General features: G+C 44.5%; 1 protein-coding gene across 6 annotated transcripts; it reads right to left on the minus strand.

Annotated features, from left to right (window-relative positions):
* Positions 1-2,561: 2,561 nt before the first annotated feature.
* LOC130291835 (major histocompatibility complex class I-related gene protein-like) lies at positions 2,562-26,223 on the minus strand. 6 transcript variants are annotated; one of them, XM_056541157.1, is made up of 7 exons: positions 26,031-26,221; positions 20,876-21,139; positions 15,854-16,132; positions 7,637-7,909; positions 6,050-6,145; positions 4,953-4,982; positions 2,562-4,545 (listed from the first exon to the last, which is right to left on the minus strand). In XM_056541157.1, exons 1-7 carry the CDS (start codon positions 26,086-26,088, stop codon positions 4,505-4,507), a joined length of 1,041 nt encoding a protein of 346 aa, XP_056397132.1. In that variant the 5' UTR covers positions 26,089-26,221; the 3' UTR covers positions 2,562-4,504. The 6 variants fall into 6 exon arrangements, with proteins under 6 accessions (XP_056397132.1, XP_056397135.1, XP_056397133.1 ...); XM_056541160.1 differs by lacking the exon at positions 26,031-26,221 and adding an exon at positions 25,411-25,508; XM_056541158.1 differs by lacking the exon at positions 26,031-26,221 and adding an exon at positions 25,390-25,496.
* Between the last annotated feature and the right edge of the window lie 656 nt (positions 26,224-26,879).

The following is a 26,879-nucleotide window of genomic DNA, read 5'->3' on the forward strand; positions in this document are numbered from 1 at the left end:
CTTTGTCTATAGATGAATTAATAAGTTGTTAAATGCAGAGGAAGGAGGTGAAGGATGGAAACCAGGAGCAGGTGAAGAGACTGGGTGGACAAGGGGGCGGTCGAAATAATCCAAAGTGTCAGGTTTATACATGAAAGTAAGTGAGGAAACCAGGCAGCAAGATGATGAAGAAACTGGTCTGCAGCCAATAGAAGAAAAGAGAGACATGGCGGATAATTTAGTAACATGAGAGACTTGTGTGTTGCATAATGAAATCAAAAGGTTTAGGGTGGTTTAAAGAGTACCTCTCATGATCTTGTTACATTTTTCTACCTTTGATATTGCTCTGTATTTTCTGCTCAGTCTCAGGCAGATTCACAGACTGGGAAGGGGCGTTCCCCAGCAGGCGTGACATCATCTGAAGCCATACAGGGGAGAACTTCCTCCCTCACTCTGCTACACACATCCCAGAGCAGTTCAGTGTGAGATGAGCTACGATTGGATATGGCTGCACACACCCTCCTCAGCATTTCCTGATTTTGGACTTCTCCTAGGCCAGCAGGAGTCCAAAGTCTGTTCAAGAGATGGGAGAAAATGTGCTCTGGACAAGTAGGGAGACACCTAGTGGCAGATTTTTTTAAACACAAATAAAACATCCAAAACTTCTTCTTTTTTTTTAAACAAAGTACATGAGAAAGATTTTTTTATTTACCATAAGAAATGATTTTTTGCAATAGCAAAACATGTTTTTAATGAGAATGCCCATTTAAGGATGTTACATATAAACTGTATATAGGAAAAGGAAGAATAAATAAGCTCCTATGGATAAAATCGCTATAAATAGCTAAAATAAAAAAATTAAAAAGCAGCAACCTTTCACAAAAATTGTGAACTTTTAACTTTCAGTTCAGCCAGGAGTAAAGGTCACACATGGGGAATCAGGAGAGGTGACAGAGCTTCACTGTCTGGTGGATGGATTTCACCCCCGACCTATGGGACCACAGGTGTCCTCCCCAATTCTGACGGCACCTATCAGATCAGGGTCAGTGCGGAGGTGATCCCCAAAGAGGGCGACAGCTACTCCTGTTACGTGGATCACAGCAGCCTGGGGGAGCCACTCCTTGTAAGATGGGGCGAGTGTGGTCTACACTGGGGGGATGAGAAGTGGAAGACAGGAAAAAGTTCTCTATGCCTTTATTGGTGTTTTAAAATGAATTGTCCGACTCTGTTATACGTTGTGAATCCAGAACCTCCAGAGTGTGAGTCTATCTTTGTGAGAAGCAAATTGAATGGGCCATGGACTCCATCCATGAGACCCATATATATATTGGTAGGAAAGGGGGCATGAGATGCCTAAATTGATACAAAGAGAAACCTGTTAAATTTCACATCTTTAGACCATCGGCCTTTGTAGACTTGTAATATCGATATGTTTGCAGATCCTAAGTGCGTACAATGTGTTACCATGCAGGAACTATGTAGAATGATATGTTACCTTCCATGTGCATATTTAGTATTCAATTCTTTAATCTTATAATTTCTTTCTTAACCTTTTAGAAGTCAAACGTGATATTCCCCTGATGGTGGTGGCGAGTATCATATACGAATATATGGGGGGAAAAAAAACAGATGGTGGCACTATCCTTGTGCCGTTACCAAGTGCAACAATATAACAGTTTTTACTTTGTAAAATGCCCACGTACCTGGACTTGTTGGGCTCAGAGCTCAAAACTTTTTTGTGCATAAACAGGAGAAGTTGCGTGGCAGCCAGGACCCGGTTCCGTAGATTGCAGAGAAGACTTGGTTCCATTAGAAGGCTCGAACGGAGAGGTAAAAACGGGTTTTCCTAAGGGCACACACCGCTACGGTAGGTAAAAACCACGGACATCAACAGTAAAATATTAAAACGGCTTTAATGACATATGGACGACGCGTTTAAAGAGCGCAGCTCTCTTTATCAAGTCATGTAACAGTATACAGGTATACTGTTACATGACTTGATAAAGAGAGCTGCGTTCTCAGAATGAGTTGTCTATATGTCATTAAAGCCATTTTATTATTTTACTATTGATGTCTGAGGTTTTAACCTACCGTAGCGGTGTGCGCCCTTAGGAAAACCCGTTTTTACCTCTCCGTTCGAGTCTTCCAATGGAACCAAGTCTTCTCTATATTACTTTTTAAGGTGATCCGCTGTCTTTTTTTTATTTCCTTTGTGTATCTAGGTATATATGGGAACCTGTAAAAGACGGCTGTGAAATATCGGAGTGGCACCACAGTAAGATGCTTGATAGAAGACAAGAGAATAAAACAATTGTATCAAAGCAATTGATGGCAGCCAGGAAAAATAAAGGATATCAAATATTTTTGATTAGTTTGATCCTTTTTGTGACTGTAGAAATACTTTTATTTAATTTTTATTTATAGATTTATTATTCTAAAAAGGGGAAAATTATATTTAAAAAAATTGATGTGTCTAAAATGACACATTGTAGAAAGAACAAAAGTAAAAACATATGTCATAATGGAATACGCTCAAGAGAATGTAATATAACATTGATAAAACAGATAACACTGGAGGATTTACAATCTGTATAAACTTTATTTTAAAAGAATGACATATAATAGATCAGATTTGTGAAATAACGGATGCGCCACATATCAGCAATGTCTATCTACCGTACATTACAATTTATTCACAGGTCACATCTACTCACAGATGTCAGATCAATCACATCAATGGACTTCCTGTTCCTGTGTACATCCTGTAATGGACTTCCTGTTCCTGTGTACATCCTGTAATGGACTTCCTGTTCTTGTGTACATCCTGTAATGGACTTCCTGTTCTTGTGTACATCCTGTAATGGACTTCCTGTTCCTGTGTATATCCTGTAATGGACTTCCTGTTCCTGTGTATATCCTGTAATGGACTTCCTGTTCCTGTGTATATCCTGTAATGGACTTCCTGTTCCTGTGTACATCCTGTAATGGACTTCCTGTTCCTGTGTACACTCTAGTCAGGAATTCAGGTACCTGGTATAAAAACTATAGAACAACTCTATCTTTAGGTCCTTGCAAAAGACATTCAAGGCTCTGTTCCCACTTCTGGCCATAAGATATATGAATATATTCTGGCCATTATAGCTACATAACACACTGTGCCATTCTATCTTGTAGAATACACAGAAATCTTCTATACATCCATGAGAATCATTACCGGTCAATGTGATCTGACTTATCTCAAGCTGAGATTCCAGCGTGAGGAGACAGATGCTCTATAACTAATAGTAAATAGGCCGGACATTCATCTCCTCTATAGAGGTGAAGATATAAAGGGCACTGACTGGTATAATATACAGAGATATAAAGGGCACTGACTTGTATAATATACAGAGATATAAAGGACACTGACTGGTATAATGTACAGAGATATAAAGGGCACTGACTGGTATAATGTACAGAGATATAAAGGGCACTGACTGGTATAATGTACAGAGATATAAAGGACACTGACTGGTATAATGTACAGAGATATAAAGGGCACTGACTGGTATAATGTACAGAGATATAAAGGACACTGACTGGTATAATGTACAGAGATATAAAGGACACTGACTGGTATAATGTACAGAGATATAAAGGACACTGACAGGTATAATGTACAGAGATATAAAGGACACTGACTGGTATAATGTACAGAGATATAAAGGACACTGACTGGTATAATGTACAGAGATATAAAGGACACTGACTGGTATAATGTACAGAGATATAAAGGGCACTGACGGGTATAATGTACAGACATGGGCAGTACCCAAGTAACATTGTGTAGTGGTGAGGAGATGTTGTTAGGACTACGACCCCTATCAGGTTATTATTACAGAATCTTTATCTCCCAACACCTTGATAAGAAGCAGCAAAGTTAATGTCACTATTACATTTCTAGAAAAGACAACAATATATTAGAGTTTGTAACATGAAATCTCATTGGTTTAGACAGATGACACATCAGTGACGTCTCTTCTCTGGGACGGTCATCCATTTCCAGCCATTTTTTATTGAAACCTCTGTGTCCTAATAAACTACCATGGGCAGAACCTACAGAGGAACTAACCCCAAAGTCTTGGTGAAATGGTGGAAGGAATGTTTTCCTGGTGCACCCGGGCTCCTCTGATATCCGTGGATGGACCTTTGGACAGAAGGACATATCTAAGCATTATGGTGACCACATTCATCCGTTCATGTCAGATGTTTCCCTTATGATAGAAGGAGACTGTCTGTAGGACAATGAACCATCCACAAGGGTCGTATAGTCATGGATTGCCTCCAGGAACATGACAGAGAGATCTCCTTTCAAGGAGAGAATATGGAGTAATACAGCATGGAATGAAGTATCAGCCCAGAAGTTTTATGGATCTGTATAACAGATCTGTGACTCTACTGATAGGGATACATTTCAAATAAATAACAAAGCATTAAATAACGGAAGATCAGTGGGTTAAAAAAAAAAAAAAAGAAAGTGTGCGGCTCATGTCACCGGACGTTCTTCAGCATCTCTCATCTCTTCATCTAAAATGACAAAAAATATGCAACACAAAATTACAAAACATGTAAGTATGGAGGTTGTGTGAGATTAAAAGAATCTGTATTCTTCCAGAGCCTGAGCAGCACCTGTCCATGGACTTTGTACTTCCAAAATTTGTGGGGGGGGGGGGGGGGAAACCTCACTAACTAAAAAGTCAGAACACAATATTTTCAGAAAATGAAAATACAAAGAATTGCAACTCCCCCCAACATGTTTTGCTAAGTCTGTGGCATCTTCAGGGTACCGTGGTTGGTATTTGTATAAGCTAGTATTATGCAACACCATCCCCACTCCTCATATAGACACATGGTTGAGCTATGAGTCTGTATGTTGAATGTCCCAAATAATGTCACCTCAGAGCAGACTACAGAGCATATAGCGGAATACTCACTGGCGGCCGCCATGTAAGGGTCCTTCAGCTCTGAAACAAGAAAGGGAGATAGAATTAATAAAGGAAACTCTTCTCTACCAGTGGATTCCATGAGGCAGATATCTGATGGAAGAACAGCCAAGATTGTCCAGAAATCTGACCCCAGCCATCCTACTACTACCATGTCATGGTCAATAAAGACAACAGCATCTAAGCCACTGGGCAGAGGGGAGGCAACTCCGTCACAAGTCTACCCCCCCCCATATAACGCAAGGGGTGCCGCAATGACAGATGAAGGCCTAGTAGAGGCCCCATGTCTGCCATCTTAGAACTCCTATCACACATAAAATTATATGAAATTATATAAAATAATTTTAAATGTTTTGGACAAATAAATAAAACATTAATTCCAAAAAAAAGGAAATAGTGCCAGATTTGGTGTTTATTCGTCTGAGAACATTACAGGACAATTTTGTAAAGTTGTTTTTTGTTTTGTTTTTGGTATTTGTAATAGGAAAACTATTCGTAGGTGGAGATAGTAAAAAAAGGAAATGATGTAGTGGGATGGACAACACTAGGGGGAGCTTATGAGCATGCCGCATACTATATTTGCATTAAACTCAATAATAAAATAGTATGCATAAAGCTCTTCCTAATGGCGGTGCAGGAGGTCAGAATTGTAACATTTAAAGGGGTACTCCACCCCCAAGACATCTTATCCCCTTTTCAAAGGATAGGGTCCCCAGCGGTGAGACCCCCACGATCTCGGCAGCGGCACCCCAGACATCCGGTGCACCAAGCAAACTTCACTTCGCAGAGGCTTGTGACATCACGGTCACGCCCCCTCGATGCAAATCTATGGAAGGGGTGTGACGTCCGTCACACCCCTCCTATAGACTCACATTGAGGGGTGCATGGCTGTGAGGTCACAAGCCTCCGAACGAATGCCGGGTGCAGCAGGGAGATTGCGGGGTCCCCAGTGGCGGGACCCCCACGATCAGACATGTTATCCTTTGGATAGGGGATAAGATGTCTAGTGGGAGTACCGCTTTAACTCAATGATCTATTTTCCTCAATATGTGTCTATATAGACGGCACCAGCCCTTCCTGACACTTACTTCTGTATATAAAGACTCCTACAACAACGGATGTGAGAACAAGTACAATGACCGCCGCACCGATGATCACAGCCCGAGGGGAGTCCTGTTCTGGTTCTTAAAAGAAAAATGAAGAAATTGTGAGAAGACAATAACACGGAGAGAATCCTATATACAATATAGACATGAAAATAACATAAAAGGTGACACAGAAGACATTATTCAAGTTCGGTAACACAATGGACGCAGATAAGATCTGTGAATGCTCCTCAGTGAGATATCACAAGTCTACAAGACTGAAGGGCGGTGGGAAGTTTCCTCCCAATATCAGTAGAAGGGAATTTATCCTCGTAAGTTGATCGACCCATAAAAAGAGAAGAAGTAAAGTGAGATGCTGTGGAATGTGACTATAAACAATGAACATCTATATAAGAACAATAATCGGACACTAGAACTTTTTGAGAAGATTCCAGAGACCGTCCCAAAAATCTGTTCTTGGGAAAAACATGGATGGACATTTCCCATCTGATCCTTCTATTTTAAGTGAAGACTGAGATATCTGCCAGCCGCTCATCTCTTCCCAGGGGACACATAGACAAGATGGGGCCCTATAGCACAATTAGGCCTCCTCCATGAATTGGCTCATAGTATTACATGTCTCCCATTTGGTGACAAGAATCAGGGGCGTAGCTATAGAGGTAGCAGGGGTAGCAGTCACATCAAGTCCCTGAGACCTAACGGAACCCCAAATCTGCTCCATCAGAGACCAGTATTATTATTGCCATTTGGTGCCCTTTTGCAGATCTTGCATCGGGGCCCAGAAGCTACAAGCTACGTCTCTGACAAGAATGCTCAGAGCTAAATATAAGAAAAAAGAGAAAAGGCATGCTCCAAGTGTGATATTGTCGGTAATTCTGGTGATCAAGCGCTGGTGAGTGCACCTTACCGTTATGTGTTGTGCTGAGAGCACAACACTTCGATGTGCCTATAGAATCGCTCGGAGCTGGTGGTGGTCCAAGTTGCTGGTACCAGAGTCGGTGGTATTGGTTAGGTGGCTGCCTCTGTTTCCCTGACCGTGACTGGCAGGTCCGGTAAAACGTTAAGGAAATAGGGGTAAAAAATTGGACGCGATAACGGCGCCAATGGCGCCGTTATCTTGTCCAATTTTTTTACCCCTATTTCCTTCAAGAATGCTTAGAGGTCATTCACCCACTAACCATCCATCCTTAGTAGCAGACAGGGTTGGTGAAGCCTCCTCTGATCTGGTTTCCTCGGCTCCATCTGATCATGTTGCTGACACTGTAAACGGGGACAGCCATGTCCAAGTTCACTTTACCTGCTACCTGTTCTGCCTCTGGCACGCATACCATTCTATCCTCATACAGTCCTGTTCAGGTGAACTGATAATAATAATGTGTCTATGGGTGGTTATCAGAGATGTTCAAAAGTGAGGGTGAAAGGAGACAATGCTTGGAGCCAGGAGGTGTGTCCAAATAATAGTTACCCTTATGTGTGTCCAAATAATAGTTACCCTTTACAACCAACGAAGACATAGAGAACTGTTCCGAATCTTCCTTGGTCATCCCCCCCAGTGTAGACCCCACTCACCCCATCTCACAAGGAGCAGCTCCCCCAGGCTGCTGTGATCCACATAACAGGAGTAGCTGTCGCCCTCTTTGGGGATCACCTCCGCACTGACCCGGATCTGATAGGAGCCGTCAGGATTGGGGAGGACACCTGTGGTCTCATAGGAAGGAACATCATCTATCTGGTTCTTCATCCACTTCACATCCACAGCTCGGGGGTGAAATCCATACACCAGACAGTGAAGCTTTGTGACTTTTCCTGATTCGCGATGTGTGACCTTCACCCCGGGCCGGACTACAAGAAAAGAAAAGAAAAACTATACACTCTGACTACACGGTACTGGAGTCTTTTCACGTCTGTCATACACAGAGCAGTGACATCATATCATCACGCTATGACCTCAAACAGGATGACTGAGCGGCATGACATGGCTGCCTGAGAAAGGAGGCAAGTTTTTTTTGTTTTAAAATTTTTGAAGAAAAAAGGTGTACCTACCTGTCTAATATGCAGTTCCTAGCACCTACCTAAAATTGGGGTTCAACTACCTACCTAATTTTGGATCCTACTCACCTGAAATAAAGGGTGTTCCTACCTAACATGAGGAGTATGCATACCTCACTAGTATGAGGGTTCTATCAACGGGGGTCTAGATACCTACTACTTTCGGGCACAAAAAATTACCATAACTGTAAAGGAGACACAAAGGGGAAATAAAATCTGTGCAGAAAACACAAAAGGGGTCCTCTTATTGTGGGGGCACTATTATTGTTTGAACTTTTTAAATATTGTGGCATAACGGAGAACATTATTGGTGTCTGAGGCACCAAAGGGAACATTACTTTTTGGTGCAATATACTTGGGGAGGGTACTGGAATAGTGAGGATCCTAAGACGCTTGTCCGGTAGGTTTTCCAGAGATGACTTGTGGATGGAAGAATTTGTTATGACCGTCTGGATTGGATAGAGAAGAAAAAGGAAAGTAAATCATTCTGATAAAACTCCCCCTGTGAGTCACTGAATGTAACTGCACTGTAATCACTTATATGAACTGTAGTGTTTTTGGTATGGTGGTATAATTTAGGCATTACGTAGTGGTATATATTTATGTACTGTAGGGTGATAATATTTTTTTAGTTTAACTATATATGGATGGGTGGGGGGTGATGTAAATAATTTAGCATATAACACAAAAACACACTTTTGTCTTATAGAGTTAGTCTAGAGTAGCTCTGGAGCTCTGATAGGTTAATGGTTTAATACCCCAGACAACCGTAATTTGTCGCAGGGCAGAATGCGCAGTAGCATAAAGTTATATACAGTAACACTATATTAGTCCGTTATGTGTCTTGGCTTGGGTAACATGTAATGTCCCCTTCTTTTTTACATTGTCTGCATTGTTTGTATTGCATTTGTTCCCATTGTATACGCCGATGTTCTTTTAGAGAACAGTAAAATATTTGCTAAATTTAGGATGCATTGCCTTGTCAGAAAATGCATGAGAATAGAGAATGGTCATATGTCCAGGACTTAGCCAATCACAGCACTGCTCCTCCCCCTTTGTCTTCGATAGGGGGAGGTACTTTCCCCTATTAGAGGAGTTTGGTTCTGACCTTGTTCAGAAGTGCACTTGGTGCTCACCATTAGTGATGAGCGGCAGGGGCCATATTCGAATTCGCGATATTTCGCAAATATATTGACGATTATTTGTCCTATGTTCACGAAATTCGCATATTCGCTATGTTTGTTCATTTTTTTTATCCATGCGGAAATTTGCATGTGAAAAAAAAAACAAAAAGGAAAATTCGTCATTACGAATATGTAGCACTATATTCTAAATATTCGCAAAATCGCGAAGTGCCGATATTCGCGATAAAAATACGAATATTCGTGCTCAACACTACTCAGCATCTCCTGTTACCTCTTAAGGAGTCTGCCACATGGTAAGTCCCAGGTGTAGCTACCATCAAGCACACGTCTATAGTTAGGTTACCATTTCCAAGCCCTATCCAAATATGATTCGCCTAGCAACGTCCCACTGTACGGATACATATCACCAAAGGAAACATATAGAGGTAAGGGGTCACAGTAAAGGGGAAAGTACTCATGGACTTTATTGGAAAAATCCAGTGAGCAATATTTTGCCTAAGGTCCTGGTCCAGTGCCACTTGGAACAATTAGAAGGGATACTCTGCCCTTTTCCAAAGGATAGGGGACAAGATGTCTGATCTCGACTGCAGCACCCCAGACATCCGGTGCACAGAGTGAACTTCGCTCCGTGCCGGATGACTGGCGATGCAGGGTCGGAGACTCCTGAGGTCACGGCCACACCACGCTTGTAGCTGTAGCATCGAGCTGCTAAAAAGTACTGGAAGGGTAAAGATTTCTTAATAAAAGTCATTTACAAACCTGTTTAACTTTCTGGCACCAGTTCATTTAACCCCTTAACGACCATGGATGTAAATGTACGTCCTGGTTTGGCGGTACTTCGCGCACCCGTACGTACATTTACGTCCTGTGTATGACCGCGAGCATCAGAGCGGTGCGAGCATCATACACGGCAGGTTCTGGCTGCTAACAGCAGGGGGGGACCCGGTGGTAATGGCCGACATCCGCGATCGCGCGGATGTCCCCATTAACCCCTCAGATGCCATGATCTGTACAGATCACGGCATCTGCGGCAATGCGCATGTTAAAATAGATGATCGGATCGCCCGCAGCGCTGCCGCGGCGATCCGATCATTTGTAATGGCGGACGGAGGTCCCCTCACCTGGCTTCGTCCGTCTCCCGGGGTCTCCTGCTCTGGTCTGAGATCGAGCAGACGATCACCGATAATACTGAGCAGTGTTGTGTCCTATACATAGCACTGAACAGCATTAACAATCAAAGGATTACTATAGATAGTCCCCTATGTGGACATAAAAAATGTTAAAATGAAAAATCCCCTCCCCCAATAAAAATGAAAATTGTCAGTTTTTCCCATTTTACCCCCAAAAAGCGTAAATTATTTTTTTTAATAAACATATTTGGTATCGCCACATGCGTAAATGTCCGAACTATCAAAATATAATGTTAATGATCCCGTACGGTGAACGGCGTAAATGTAAAAAAAAAAAAAAAAAGTCTAAAATGCTGCTTTTTTGTCACATTTTATTCAATAGAAATTAATTAAAAATGATATAAAAGTTTTATATATGCAAATGTGGTATCGATAAAAAGTACAGATGATGGTGCAAATAAAATGAGCCCTCACACCGCCCTATATACGGAAAAATGAAAAAGATATAGGTGGTTAAAATAGGGCGATTTTAGATTACTGATTTTGTACAAAAAGTTTTATATTTTTTTTAAGCAGTACAAAAATATAAAAGTATCTAGCCATGGGTATCATTTTAATCGTATTGACCCACAGAATAAATAACTCGTCATTTTACCATAAATTGTACAGTGTGAAAACGAAACCCTCCAAAATGTGCAAAATTGTGGTTTTCATTTAAATTTCCTCTCTAAAATAATAATTTTTTGGGTTCTCCGTACATTTTATGGTAAAATGAGAGGTTTCATTACAAAGTACAACTGGTCACACAAAAAACAAGCCCTTATATGGGTCTGTAGATGGAAATATAAAAGAGTTATGGATTTTAGAAGATGATGAGGAAAAAAACCAAAATGCAAAAATAAAATTGGCCTGGTCCTTAAGGTGAAAATGGGCTTGGTCCTTAACGGGTTAAAAAAAAAAAAGTTTTCCACCGGAGTACCCCTTTAATTTGACAAATGTATGTGTGTGATCCGGGGTTTATATGTGACTATTCACTACTCCAAGCCGCCATTAACATAACCACCAGTGACATCTGTGTCCCGCCTCCTCCCTCCTCGCGTCCCGCCTCCTCACATCCCGCCTCCTCCCTCCTCACGTCCCGCCTCCTCACGTCCCGCCTCCTCCCTCCTCACGTCCTGCCTCCTCCCTCCTCACGTCCCGCCTCCTCCCTCCTTGTGTCCCGCCTCCTCCCTCCTCGCGTCCCGCCTCCTCCCTCCTCGCATCCCGCCTCCTCCCTCCTCGTGTCCCGCCTCCTCTCTCCTCGCATCCCGCCTCCTCCCTCCTCGCGTCCCGCCTCCTCCCTCCTCGTGTCCCGCCTCCTCCCTCCTCACGTCCCGCCTCCTCCCTCCTCGCCTCCTCCCTCCTCGCATCCCGCCTCCTCCCTCCTCACGTCCCGCCTCCTCCCTCCTCGCCTCCTCCCTCCTCGCATCCCGCCTCCTCCCTCCTCGTGTCCCGCCTCCTCCCTCCTCGCATCCCGCCTCCTCGTGTCCCGCCTCCTCCCTCCTCGTGTCCCGCCTCCTCCCTCCTCGCCTCCTCCCTCCTCGCATCCCGCCTCCTCCCTCCTCGTGTCCCGCCTCCTCCCTCCTCGCATCCCGCCTCCTCCCTCCTCACGTCCCGCCTCCTCCCTCCTCGCTCAAGCGTCAGCCAAAACCTTTGTCAGATGAAAATGAAAGTGCTGAGTAAGCAGAGCTTCGGCAGACATGCTAGCACAGTTTGTGATTGGCTGGCAGCACAGATACTGTGATTGGTTGATGGGAGCGTAGGTGTGCGCAGTCCCGCTCCTCTCATGCACCCAGCTTTTCCCAATTCCTGCAAAACAAACCTACGCTCTCAGCTTTTCCCCTATTCCTGCAAAACCTACAGTTATGTACTCAGCTGTAGGTTTATCAGGAATTGTTAAAAGCTCAGTACATAACTGTAGGTTTTTCAGGAATTGGGAAAAGCTAGGTACTCAGCTTTTCCAAATTCCTGAAAAACCTATAGCTAGCATAACTCTACCCAAGGATCCTGTTTATTTGTACTAAAAAAAATCTCTATTGCAAAAATATGTTTTTTCACTGTCAATCACTGCATTCAGTAACACAGAAGGAAGTAAAGAATGGAAGTTTTTAGGTTGGAATAAATAAGGGAATTCTTAAAGGGGTAGTCCAGTGGTGAAAAACGTATCCCCTATCCTAAGGATAGGGGATAAGTTTGAGATCGCGGGGGGTCCGACCGCTGGGGCCCCCTGCGATCTCTCTGTACAGGGCCCTGGCTCTCGGCCCAGATAGCGGGTGTCGACCCCCGCACGAAGCGGCGGCCGACACGCCCCCTCAATACATCTCTATGGCAGAGCCGGAGATTGCCGAAGGCAGCGCTTCGGCTCTGCCCATAGAGTTGTATTGAGAGGGCGTGTCGGCCGCCGCCTCGTGCGGAGGTCGACACGCCCCCTTCCCGCGGGCTGTCGGGGCTCCGTACAGGAGATCGCAGGGGGCCCCAGCGGTCGGACCCCCCGCGATCTGCAACTTATCCCCTATTCTTAAGATAGGGGATAAGTTGTTCACCACTGAGTCACCACTGGACTACTCCTTTAAGGTTATTGGTTTAATTGTTATGGTTACCATGTACTCATTCAAGGGTGTTAAATGGGTACTCCAGTGAAATGTTTTTATTTTTTTATTTTTAATCATCTGATGGCACAAAGTTAAACAGATTTGTAAATAAAATTCTATTTAAAAATCTTAATCCTTCCAGTACTTATCAGCTGCTGTATGCTCCACAGGAAGTTGTGTAGTTCTTTCCAGTCTGACTACAGTGCTCTCTGCTGCCACCTCTCTCCATGTCAGAAACTGTCCGAAGCAGGAGAAGTTTGCTAAGGAGATTTGCTCCTGCTCTGGACAGAGGTGGCAGCAGAGAGCACTGGGGTCAGACTGGAAAGAACTACACGACTTCCTGTGGAGCACACAGCAGCTGATAAGTACTGGAAGGAATAAGATTTTTAAATAGAAATAATTTACAAATCTGTTTAAAGTTCTGGCACCAGTTAATTTAAAAAATACTTTTTTTTTTTTTTTTTACCGGAGGACCCCTTTAATATACTTATAAGAACAAACACCTACTACTCTTTTATTGAAATTATTACTATTTTCTCACGTTGCTTCTGATCCTTCCCCCAATTGTGTTCAGTCTCCTATTAAACCTTGTAGAGGTGTAAAGGATAAGATGGAGATAAGATGTCTGATTGCAGGGGACCCCGATTAGAGTGTCCGGTTTAACGCCGGAGGATCGTGACGTCACGGCCACGCTCCCTCAATGCAAGTCTATGGGAGGGGGCGTGACGGCCGTCACGCCCCCTCTCATAGACTTGCATTGAGGGGGCGTGGTTGTGACATCACGAATCGGCCATGACCGTGATGTCACGAGCCTGCGCCCCGTATCGCCAGTCATTCGCCACAGAGCGAAGTTGCACCGAATGTCAGTGGAAGGACCCCCGAGATCAGACATCTTATCCTCTATCCTTTGGATAAGGGATAAGAAAGTCTAGGGGTGGAGTCCCCCTTTAATTATTTATCCATTAATTCTTTCTGTGTTTTTACCCCCTTAAGGACTCAGTGTTTTTCCGTTTTTGCATTTTCATTTTTTCCTCATCACCTTCGAAAAATCATAACCCTTTAAATTTTTCACCTAAAAATCCATATTATGGCTTATTTTTTGCGCCACCAATTCTACTTTGCAGTGAGATCAGTTATTTTACCCAAAAATCCACAGCGAAACGGGAAAAAAAAATCATTGTGCGACAAAATTGAAGAAAAAATTTCATTTTGTAACTTTTGGGGGCTTCCGTTTCTACGCAGCGCATTTTTCGGTAAAAATAACACCTTCTCTTTATTCTGTAGGTCCATACAGTTAAAATGATCCCCTACTTGTATAGGTTGGATATTGTCGTACTTCGGAAAAAATCATGACTACATGCAGGAAAATGTATATGTTAAAAATTCTCATCTTCTAACCCCTATAACTTTTTTATTTTTCCGCGTACAGGGTGGTGTGAGGACACATTTTTTGCGCCGTGTTCTGAAGTTTTTATCGGTATCATTTTTGTATTGATCGGACTTTTTGAACGCTTTTTATTCATTTTTTCATGATATAAAAAGTGACCAAAAATACACTATTTTGGACTTTGGAATTTTTTTGCGCGTACGCCATTGACCGTGCAATTTAATTAATGATATATTTTTATAGTTCAGACATTTTCGCACGCGGCGATACCACATATGTTTATTTTTATTTACACAGTTTTTTTTTTTATGGGAAAAGGGGGGGGGGTGATTCAAAGTTTTATTAGGGGAGGTGTTAAATGACCTTTGTTAACTTTTTTTTTCCACTTTTTTTTGCAGTGCTATAGGGGGCTATAGCACTGCACACACTGATCTCTTATACTGATCATTGTTATCCCATAGGGGGCTATAACACTGCACACACTGATCTCTTATACTGATCATTGTCATCCCATAGGGACCTATAACTTATACTGATCATTGTTATCCCATAGGGACCTATAACACTGCACACACTGATCTCTTATACTGATCATTGTTATCCCATAGGGACCTATAACACTGCACACACTAATCTCTTATACTGATCATTGTTATCCCTTAGGGATCTATAACACTGCACACACTGATCTCTTATACTGATCATTGTTATCCCTTAGGGGACTATAACACTGCACACACTGATCTCCTATGCTGATCCCTGCAAAGCCATAGCTTTATCGCGATGTCCCGGTCAGCCCGCCTGAGCTGTCGGGAACCGTTTACTTTCATTTTCAGACGCGGCAGTCAACTTTGATCGCCGCGTCTGAAGGGTTAACAGCGCGCGGCACAACGATTGATGCTGCGCGCTGTTAGCCCAGGGTCCCGGCTATGATTAGCAGCCGGGACCGACCCGGTGTGATGCGGGGTCATGGCGTGACCCCGTTTTTCACACTGGGCTTAGAGCGTACAGGTACACCCTAAGTCCTTAAGAGGTTAAGGATGGAGCCCTTTTTTGCAATTCTGACCACTGTCACTTTATGCATTAATAACTCTGAGACGCTTTTACCGTTTATTCTGATTCCGAGATTGCTTTTTTTGTGACATATTCTACTTTAACATAGTGGTAAACTGAGACCCGTTTGACCCGAAATCGCCGCAGATCGCCACTCTGAATTGTCTCAGGACCCCCTCGGCGATGTGCCGGGATGCCTGCAGAATGATTTCAGCAGGCATCCCGGTCCGGTCCCAAAACGGCTAGCGGCGGGGACCGAAATTCCCACGGGCATACCCATACGCCCTCAGTCCTTAAGGACTCTAAAACGGGGGCGTATGGATACGCCCTCAGTCCTTAAGGGGTTAATAATAAAGAAAACCTCTCCTCGAAATAAGTAAAGGTGCGGTCACCTCTCCTCTCCAGATCTGCTCTTCCGTGCTCAAGGAATCTCTTCAGTTTCCCAATACATTTATTCTCCAGATTATCCTTCTCCATCTCCCCCCTCCTTGCATCCGGACTGTTCCATCTCTGTACGGTGATCTGAGCCTCAGCCATCGTAGGGACAAATGTTGCTGTCTGTACGTCCAAGTACATGTATTCTCTCCCGTCATATCTGTGCTGTTGGAACCCTACGGTGCTGCCGTCATCTCGCAGCTCACAACCATGTATCACCTGCGCAAAATGGAAACCTGCAAATAAAATAATAACTTGTTACACAGAGCAAACTGTATGTATAGATTTAAAGGGGTTATCCAGGAATAGAAAAACAGAGCTAATTTATTTCAAAAACAGCTCCCCGTCTATCCCCAGGTTGTGTGTGGTATTACAACTTGGCTCCATTCACTTCAATGGAACTGAGCTGCAGAACCGCACCCAACCTGGATACAGAGGGGGAGCGGTTTTTGAAAGCAATTAGCTGTGTTTTTCTATAACCCCTTTAAAGGGGTACTACCGTGCTCACAACTTATCCCCTATCTAAAGGATAGGGGATAAGTTGCCTGATCGCGCGGGGTCCCGCTGCTGGGGACCCCCGTGATCTCGCACGCAGCACCCCGCTCTCATCATGCCCCGGAGCGAACATCCGCTCCGGGTCTGATGACGGGGCTGGTGATCGTGACGTCACAGCTCCGCCCCCGTGTGATGTCACGCTCTGCCCCTCAATGCAAGTCTATGGCAGGGGGCGAGACAGCTGTCTCGTCCCCTGCCATAGACTTACATTGAGGGGCAGAGCGTGACGTCACATGGGGGCGGAGCCGTGAAGTCACGATACTCCGGCCCCGTGATCGGCAGTCATCAGACCTGATGAGAGCGGGGTGCTGCATGCGAGATCGCGGGGGTCTCCAGCGGCGGATAGATAGGGGATAAGTTGTCAGCACAGTAGTACCCCTTTAAGCATATAACATATAGATAGATAGATCTGCGGCCTATGTGTGTGTAATAGGTATATTATGTATGAGTGAAAAGACCCTTAGTCACTATTAGTTATGCAGTGTCCCACTGGGGATCCCTGTGAGGCCTATGGTCAGGGGGTCATTCATCTTGTGACTCATTGTACACTTTTGTGCTAGTTATATTGTTTGTAATATATTTTATACTGTATACTACATTGGTACCAGGTATGATTGGGAGCTAAAGAGTTAACATGCACACAAATAGACTTAGCTAGAACCCTTCCAGAGGGAAGAGAAAATAGTGTTCAAATCTTGCCTCTCTACTGAGAGGAACAGGAAGGCAAAAACAGTCCAGAAGTCTCCATAATCCAAGGATCTCTCTCCATTCATTCCTGAGCACTGATAGAGGATCTGAGTGAGTGCTAAGATCTGGACGTGAGTATTCATCCTTATTTCGCAAAGCTTGTACTATGCAGTCATATTATCATTGATATTGTTATCCTGCTGCTTAGGTTACTTTGATAAACCCCAGTATTGTCATTCATTTAGCAAAGGGGTGAAACGTATTGGGGCAGATTCAGTATTCAGATTTTTCAAGAGCAGGAATTCCTTTATGTATACTCTGAGTTTTCTGGGGCAGCGGTGCGGGGTATCTTTTTATCAACCGTATTTGGTGGTTCTCATACAACTTGGATTTTTGCATACACACTGACCTCAGTTTATTTGTTGGTGTATTTTAAAGTCTGTACACGTGCTGGAGGAATGCTTTTTTTATTATGATTTTATTAAAGGTTACGTTTTAGTGGAGTTAATAGTTTTTCTGTGATCTTCTTGTAATAGGCTCAGCTCCAGAGTACCTGTCGTTAACAAAAACATTTGATATAATGTAGATACGACTATTATATTTTTATTTGTAATATACATTGATTAAAAACGTTGTATATTTTTGGGTGAAAAAATGCTGTCCTTGCAGCTATTGCCTGTGTGTCTCTATGAGGAGTCCAAATACAGAAAGTGAGGGCAGAAGAAGCAGGGCTCTATGCAGGCGCCTGGCTTGTCAGTTATCCTCATGTGTGAGCCGGGAGCATGTCACAGAGCCTCACTGCACAGAGCCCTGCTTATCCTCAGTGTACAGAGCCCCGCTTGTCCTCAGTGTACAGAGCCCTGCATATCCTCAGTGTACAGAGCCCCGCTTGTCCTCAGTGTACAGAGCCCTGCATATCCTCAGTGTACAGAGCCTCGTTTGTCCTCAGTGTACAGAGCCCCGCTTGTCCTCAGTGTACAGAGCCCTGCTCGTCCTCAGTGTACAGAGCCCCGCTTGTCCTCAGTGTACAGAACCCTGCTTGTCCTCAGTGTACAGAGCCCTGCTTGTCCTCAGTGTACAGAACTCTTCTTGTCCTCAGTGTACAGAGCACTGCTTGTCCTCAGTGTACAAAGCCCCGCTTGTCCTCAATGTACAGAACCCTGCTTGTCCTCAGTGTACAGAGCCCTGCTCATCCTCAGTGTACAGAACTCTTCTTGTCCTCAGTGTACAGAGCCCTGCTTGTCCTCAGTGTACAGAGCCCCGCTTGTCCTTGGTGTACAGAGTCCTGCTTGTCCACCCTCACTTCCTGTATTTGGACTCCTCCCAGAGACATATAGACAATAGCTGTAGGGATTAAAATATACACATTTCTTTTTACCAATGTATATTACAAATATTCATATAATAGTGTGGTGACCCACGGTGTATTGTGGGACCACGGGTTGTAGCGGTGTAGGTGGTGGGGCCAGATGGTATTAACCCCTGGGGCAAGATGTTGTTAACCGCTAGTGTTCGTGACGCCAGAGTGTTTTTTGGGTACCGGAATCACACGAACGGTATCTCCGCTATTCCAATAGCTAGTTAGTGAAAGGAGAGTCCACAACCAGTTATGGTTTAACAGAGGCTTTACTGAGTTAAGACAGATGGAATTATCTTCACAGCTCGGCCAGATTCCTAGAGAGGTGGCCAGAAACCCTGAAGGACCTCACAGCTTGCTGGGACCAATTAGACTTGTAATAGACTCTAGAGATATATCTTGAGGCCTGACTATAGACTGGACTTGACTATTTGTACTTGTAGTAACAGCAGACATAGACTTTTGACTTACTGGAATGACTGTAGATTTGCGGCCTTCCAGATGCTGGTCACTGTCACTGAGATCTCTGGTGGTTGCTGGTCTCAGTAGCAGGTGATAAGAGCACAGAGAGAATTGTGATGGCCGCCCCTTTTTATAGTGGGGGGCTGAGCCAAAGCCCATTGATCAAGCTGCGAGTCATAGGTTAAGCTGGTGCTCTCATGTGACAACATAACATGTGACATTCCACAGGTCCTTCAGACATCTCACAGGTCCTTTAGACTAGCTATACATAAGGACACTGACTATAATCCTATGACCATAAATGACACTTCTGATAACAGCAGGGGAGACACTGCAGGGGAGCCTCCAGGTCACTGAGGGACTCAACCTGACAGGGCCTAAGGGTAGTACAGGACCATGTCCTGTACTGGGACATTACAATAGTATTATCTACATTATATAAAATGTTTTTGTTAATTGAGAGGTACACTTTAAATCATTACGGTCTGTTATATTACACCAGATCAAGTTTTGCCTCAGGTCGGACCAGTGCCTCGTAGTTAAGTCGGGGAATTTCTCCTAAATGTGCTTCTCCAAGTATTGTGTCTCAGTTTTTCGTAAAAGTAAGTGGAGTGAAGTTTTACAGTTTCTTTAGCCACAGTTCGCGCTCCCAAATATATGACATTTTTGAGTTGTGTCACCATGTCGAACGTTTGAAGAATTTTTTACAAGTTTATTGCTGTGATTTCCCCAAATCTCTGTCAAAATTATACATTTCTATTGTGACTGTGGGGAAAAAAAAGCATTTGAAGAAAATCATGGCAAAAAATGGAAACAAAATGCAGCAGCCTCAGGGAAGGTGTATTACTACTTTATATCCTAATCCCATAGAAATAGCAGCAGCAGTATACAGATAGAGCTGGAAAGGATGTCTATAACTACTATATATATCCTGATCCCATAGAAATAGCTGCAGTATACAGATAGAGCAGGGAGGGGAGGTGTATAACTACTATATATCCTGATGCAATAGAGATAGCAGCAGTATACAGATAGAGCTGGAGGAGAGGTGTATAACTACTATATATTCTGATCCCATAGAGATAGCAGCAGTATACAGATAGAGCTGGAGGAGAACTGTATAACTACTATATATGTTGATCACATAGAGATAGCAGCAGTATACAGATAGAGCTGGAAGGGAGTTGTATAACTACTATATATCTTGATTCCATAGAGACAACAGCAGCAGTATACAGATAGAGCTAGAGGGAAGGAGTATAAGTTACTACTATATATGATGATCCTATAGAGAGAGCAGTAGCAGTATACAGATAGATCTGGAGGTGTATAACTACTATATATCCTGATGTCATAGAGATAGAAGCAGCAGTATACAGATAGAGCTGGAGGGAATGTGTATAACTACTATATATCCTGATCCCATAGAGATAGCACAGCTGTATACAGGTAGATCTTGAGGGGAGGTGTATATCTACAATATATCCTGGCCCCATAGAGATAGCAGCAGCAGCAGTATGCAGACAGAGCTGGAGGAGAAGTGTATAACTACTATATATCCTGATCCCATAAGGATAGCAGACGTATACAGATAGAGCTGGAGAAGAGGTGTATAACTACTATATGTACAGATCCCATAGAGATAGCAGCAGTATACAGATGGAGCTGGAGGGGAGGTATATGACTACTAAATATCCTGATTCCATAGAGATGGCAGCAGCAGTATACAGATAGAGCTGGAAGAGAAGTGTATAACTACTATATATCCTGATCCCATAGAGACAGCAGCAGCTGTATACATATAGAGCCAGAGGGGAGGTGTATAACTAACTACTATGTATGCTGGTCCCATAGAGATAGCAGCATCAGTATACAGATAGATTGGTTTGATACATACATAGGATGTTGTGTCTCTCACCTCCCGTGTGGTTGAACCGCTTCATCACTATCTTCACCTCATGTCTGAATAAGGCCTCAGTTCCTTTATTGATCTGGGTTGCCATTTCCCAATACTGTGGACTCTCTTTCTCCTTCATCCATGAAGCCACAGGGACACGTCTCCTAATGTCACTGGTATATAACTCAGTCTGTATATCATCTACATATACAATTGTGGTGAATTCAGGCAGGCCGGATCCTGGGGCTGAGACCCCAAGGGAACAATAGCGCAGAGAGTGACTGTCTGAGAGAAATATAGAGACTTTTACATTTCACATAGACAAATACGACATAAGGGTTGGGTGGGAACTACCTGTTTATTCGGGATAAAGTCATTTTGTAACTCAATAATATTTATTAGGGATAAGCTAATCAAATCTGACTGTGTGCTGCAGCACTGGTGTGTACAACAACTGAAAAGCTCATAGTAGCCAGCCAGTTAGGGTGAGCAGAGCACTAAAAGCATATTGTCCTCTATTAAGTGTAACCTGTGCGCACATCTAAGTGGTGTACTATTTTGTTCCTGTTAAAGTCTTAGCTACTGTGAAAGGCCAGGCAAAAGAACACACCTGCTTGAGTTGTAGACAAATACTATTTCCTCATGCTTGTCACGATGCCGGCTGGCAGGAGGTGGATCCTCTGTGCCAGAGAGGGATTGGCGTGGACCGTGCTAGTGGACCGGTTCTAAGTCACTACTGGTATTCACCAGAGCCCGCCGCAAGGCGGGATGGTCTTGCTGCGGCGGTAGTGACCAGGTCGTATCCACTAGCAACGGCTCAACCTCTCTGACTGCTGAAGATAGGCGCGGTACAAGGGAGTAGACAGAAGCAAGGTCGGACGTAGCAGAAGGTCGGGGCAGGCAGCAAGGATCGTAGTCAGGGGCAACGGCAGGAGATCTGGAACACAGGCTAGGAACACACAAGGGAACGCTTTCACTGGCACAATGGCAACAAGATCCGGCAGGGAAGTGCAGGGGAAGTGAGGTATACATAGGGAGTGCACAGGTGAACACACTGATTAGAACCACTGCGCCAATCAGCGGCGCAGTGGCCCTTTAAATCGCAGAGACCCGGCGCGCGCGCCCTAGGGAGCGGGGCCGCGCGCGCCGGGACAGGACCGACGGAGAGCGAGTCAGGTACGGGAGCCGGGGTGCGCATCGCGAGCGGGCGCCACCCGCATCGCGAATCGCATCCCGGCTGGAGGCGGTATCGCAGCGCACCCGGTCAGTGGATCTGACCGGGGCGCTGCGGGAGCGAGAGTGTAGCGAGCACTCCGGGGAGGAGCGGGAACCCGGGGCGCTCGGCGTAACAATGCTTCCGCCAACTCCAGGCTGTGTCATTCAGACACTATATGGTCTCCTCATGCTTCCGCCACCTCCAGGCTCTGTCATTGTGCCTCTCTGCAACAGTGATTCTAATAGTGACGCCTCCGATCTGCATGGTATACTGAATAACTGCATTATTTCACTAACCCAGCACACTCCCTATGCATGTTACAGCAAGGTAAAGTGTTCTACACCCCTATTGAGGCTCTCCGTAGGCCAGAAATAGCCGTTTTTAATAGCAATTTGGCGTGAATAAATTCGGACCAAAACCAATTTTGGGGGAAAATTCAGCCAATCAGCCAAATTGAATTTTTCAAAAATTCGCTCATCTTGAATGTTTATTGTCATGTCTGGTATGAATGGTTTCCAGAGTCCTACATTACAGTGGTGGTCCTGAGAAAGTTGACTGGTCAGACGAGAAGAGGAGGAGGATGCGTACACCGTACTTTTGGGGCAGTATGTTGAGCAATAGTTCCCTATACCATGACAATTGTGTGCTACATGTCTAGTGATCTGTCTATGTAAAAGGAATAATAAGAAAAGACAGAGTGTGACAGTCAGCTGTTTTTTTTTCTCACCCCTGCCGTATGGTGCCCATTGGTTGACTACTAGGTCCCAGAGTAGGGAGAGGGCAGCATATTCTACATGAGGAAAGCAACAGAGAGGAGGCAGCCAGGCAGTTGTCCTACTCCCCTGAGCCTACGGGCACAGACAGGTCCTGGCCTCTTATCCAGACTACTACTATGTTTTAGGCAGGTACTCTCCCCCCCAATAGCCAGGTAGTCCCCCATTAGACAGATTTTCCCTCCATTAGCCAGGTAGTCCCCCTATTAGCCAGGTATGTCTCTCCATTAGCCAGGTATTTCCCCCTATTATTTAGGTAGTTTCCCCATTATCCAGGTGTGGTATGCCTCGGGGGTTGTAGGGTAGTTGAGGTGTTGCTGTTCTGAATAATAAAGGGCGCTGTTAACCCTTGTCACTCGTGACGCCAGGGTGTGGGTTAAATACTGTAATGGTGCTGGGCCTATTGCCACCCTTCCTAAGAGTGATAGGTGAATGCGTAATAAATGGATTGTCCACAACCACTGTTTAGCTGAAAACTTGCAGGAACTTTTACTGAAGATTTTCTGTAGCAGGCAATATCAATAACAATCCAGATAACAAAGTCTATTTATAGTTGAGCAGCGATTGACAGTTGGTTGGGATCAGATAAGCTCAATTTAGCTTTTAGAAGATTCCGTAGCATAGATCCGCTGGATTTAGGGGTGCGTTTAGGTCCAGTGATCTTGCAGAGAGTAGCGGGGAATTGTTGAAGTATAACCGCTTTGGTATAGGCCGAGGCCGCAAGGCTTTGGCCTAGTAAACGTACTTGAAAGTTGCGGAGGTCCTACCTCATTCAGTGACAGCAACCCAAGAGAGAGATTAATGTCTGCAGCTCCCTTATTTGGGCAGGGGCTGAGCCGTTTTGGATTGGTCCATAACAATTGTCACTCACCGTTACACGGCATTGTGGGTGAACACGTGACACAAGAACCACCTAAGGTCCTTCAACATACCATAGAGTTCTGAGTAACTGGTCACATGACCTAAGGTCCTGCGACGCCAAACAAGTGAGTAATGCAATATACATTTTTACAATGATAATTTTTTTTATAAATGCTAACTTACTAAGGGGTGACTAGGGGCTAACTAGGGAAACGGACCCGCACAGTCCTAGGGACTCTGACTTTGGGCCCCCCCCCCCCCACCAAGGCACAGTATGAAATACGGTACCGGGACACCACACATGTACCCCCCCCTCCCATTAGCCAGGTATATCCCTCCTATTAGTCAGGTGTAGTCCCACTATTAAACGGGTATGTCCCTCCATTAGCCAGATTTAGTCCCCCTATTAGGCTGGGTTCACACTACGATTTGACAATATGGGAACTGGATCTGGCTGGGGGTGGGGGGTGAAAACGGGCACTCCCGTATCCCAGCCGGACTCAGCCCATATAGTATTCATTTCAATCCAGTCCGCTCACTTTTGCCCCGTATCCAGTTTTCTGACCGGACCTAAAACCGTGGTATGCCGCGGGTTTAAGGTCCAGACAGAAAACCAGATACGGGGCAAAAATGTCACTATCTGTCTCCGGTCGGCTCATTGAAATGAATGAGATATGGGCCGGGTCCGGATGGGATACAGGAGTGCCGTATTTCACTGCCCCCCAGCCGGATCTGGTTCCTATATTGTCAAATCATAGTGTGAACCCAGCCTTAGACAGGTACTAGGGTATAGGGGGAGATTTATCATTATTGGGGGAGATTTATCAAAATCTGTGTAGAGTCAAAGTTGCCCATAGCAACCAATCAGCTTGCTTCTTACATTCCTAACAAGGCCTGTGAAAAATGAAAGAAGCGATGTGATTGGTTGCTATGGGCAACTTTGCCTCTGCACAGGTTTTGATAAATCTCCCCCATTATGTGTAGAGGAAGAGCGGTGCAGTTGCCCCTAGAAACCAATTCTAAATTCCTTCTTTTTTTCAGAGGCCTTTTTAAAAATGAAAGAAGCGATCTGCTTGGTTGCTATGGGCAACTGCACCGCTCTTCCTCTACACAGATTTTGATAAATCTTCTCCCATAATGTCTTAAAAGTTCCCTTTCCCGGACTACCCCTATTAATGGAGATAATGGAGATATCCTGAGGTGAAAAACGTATCCCTTATCCTAAGGATAGGGGATAAGTTTCAGATCGCGGGAGGGGGGGGGGGGGGGGTCCGACTGCTGGGGCCCCCCACAATCTCCTGTACAGGGCCCCGGCAGCCCGCGGGAAGGGGGCGTGTTGACCACCGTGCGGCGGATGACACGCCCCCTCAATACAAATCTATGGCAGAGCCGGAGCGCTGCCTTCGGCAATCTCCGGCTCTGCCATAGCGCAGTATCGAGGGGGCATCTCAGCCGCCGCTTCGTGCAGTGATCGACACCCGCTATCTGGCCAGCGAGCCGGGGCCCCGTAAAGGAGATCGTGGGGGGGCCCCAGCGGTCGGACCCCCGCGATCTGAAACTTATCCCCTATCCTAAGGATACGTTTTTTTCACCACTGGACTACCCCTTTAAGATCAATCAAATGCAGCCACTTTAGAAGCAGTAACCAGCAGCTACGGCGGCCATTACAGATTTTTAGCACATACCCTCAGGAGAACTAAAAGTACCTCTGGGGCCCATGAGTAACTGCTTCCCCTATAGTTATGCCCCTGTCCACACATAGGGAGAAATTTATCTAAAACTGAGCAGGAAAAGTTGCCCAGTTGCCCATAGCAACCAATCAGATCTCTTCTTTCATTTTGCAGAGGCCTTGTTAAAAATGAAAGCAGCGATCTGATTGGTTGCTATGGGCAACTCAGCCCTCTGGACAGGTTTTGATAAATCTCCCCCATAATAACTGATACAAATTGTGTGGAGGAGGGATGGGATCTTTTGAGCAGATAACATGGGTATAGTAAACTATTTCCATAGATTATAATAGTATACTGCAGTGTTTCCAAACTAGGGTGCCTCCAGCTGCTGCAAAACTACAACTCCCAGCATGCCCAGTTGTAGTGGGCATGCTGGGAGTTGTAGTTTTGCAACAGCTGGAGGCACCCTGGTTGAGAAACACTAATATAATGTATCAACCACATCCCCTTCCTGCAAAACTACAACTTCCAGCATGCCCAGACAGCCAACGGCTGTCTGGGCATGCTGGGAGTTGTAGTTTTGCAACAGCTGGAGGCACCCTGGTTAAGAAACGCAGATATAATGTATTAACCACCTCCCCTTCCTAAAAACTCACCAGAATAGGCCTCAGGCATGAACGGGACAAACACAATGAGGAGGAGAAACATCTCCATGTACGAGCGTTAAAAAAGCTTAGGAAAACAAACACTTCCGACGACCAGCCAATAAAAAAAAAGAATTCGCGGAGGATCAGCAGTTACCAGGCGGATGAGGAAACCGTATCTAAAAACAAATGCCTGTGACTGGATGTGAGGAAATACATTCTAGGGGGAAAGGATTTAAAGGGAACCCGTCCCCGGATAAAGGTCCATCACCACGATATGGGAAGTGCAGTGTGAGCCAAATTAGTAGAAATGTTGCGAAAAAGAACATTTTTATTGTTGTTCTGCCTTACATCTCAATGCGTTCGCATCTATTAACGCTAAATACACTTTATGGCCGGCATTTATCATTGTAGGTGTAAGTGAAGCATTTATCATTGTAGGTGTAAGTGAAGTATTTATCATTGTAGGTGTAAGTGAAGCATTTATCATTGTAGGTGTAAGTGAAGCATTTATCATTGTAGGTGTAAGTGAAGCATTTATCATTGTAGGTGTAAGTGAAGCATTTATCATTGTAGGTGTAAGTGAAGCATTTATCATTGTAGGTGTAAGTGAAGCATTTATCATTGTAGGTGTAAGTGAAGCATTTATCATTGTAGGTGTAAGTGAAGCATTTATCATTGTAGGTGTAAGTGAAGCATTTATCATTGTAGGTGTAAGTGAAGCATTTTTCTACACCCTTTTTTTTTGTGTGCTGGTGATGTGTAGAAGCGCCAAATTTATAAAATGGCCACAGAGCATTTGATAAATTTTGCGCAGGTCACATTGTCTGAAATTTCACTCTTCACATACACCAAAAAGCT

The sequence above is a fragment of the Hyla sarda genome, chromosome 9 (genome assembly GCF_029499605.1).
Source record: "Hyla sarda isolate aHylSar1 chromosome 9, aHylSar1.hap1, whole genome shotgun sequence".
NCBI classification, from domain to species: domain Eukaryota; kingdom Metazoa; phylum Chordata; class Amphibia; order Anura; family Hylidae; genus Hyla; species Hyla sarda.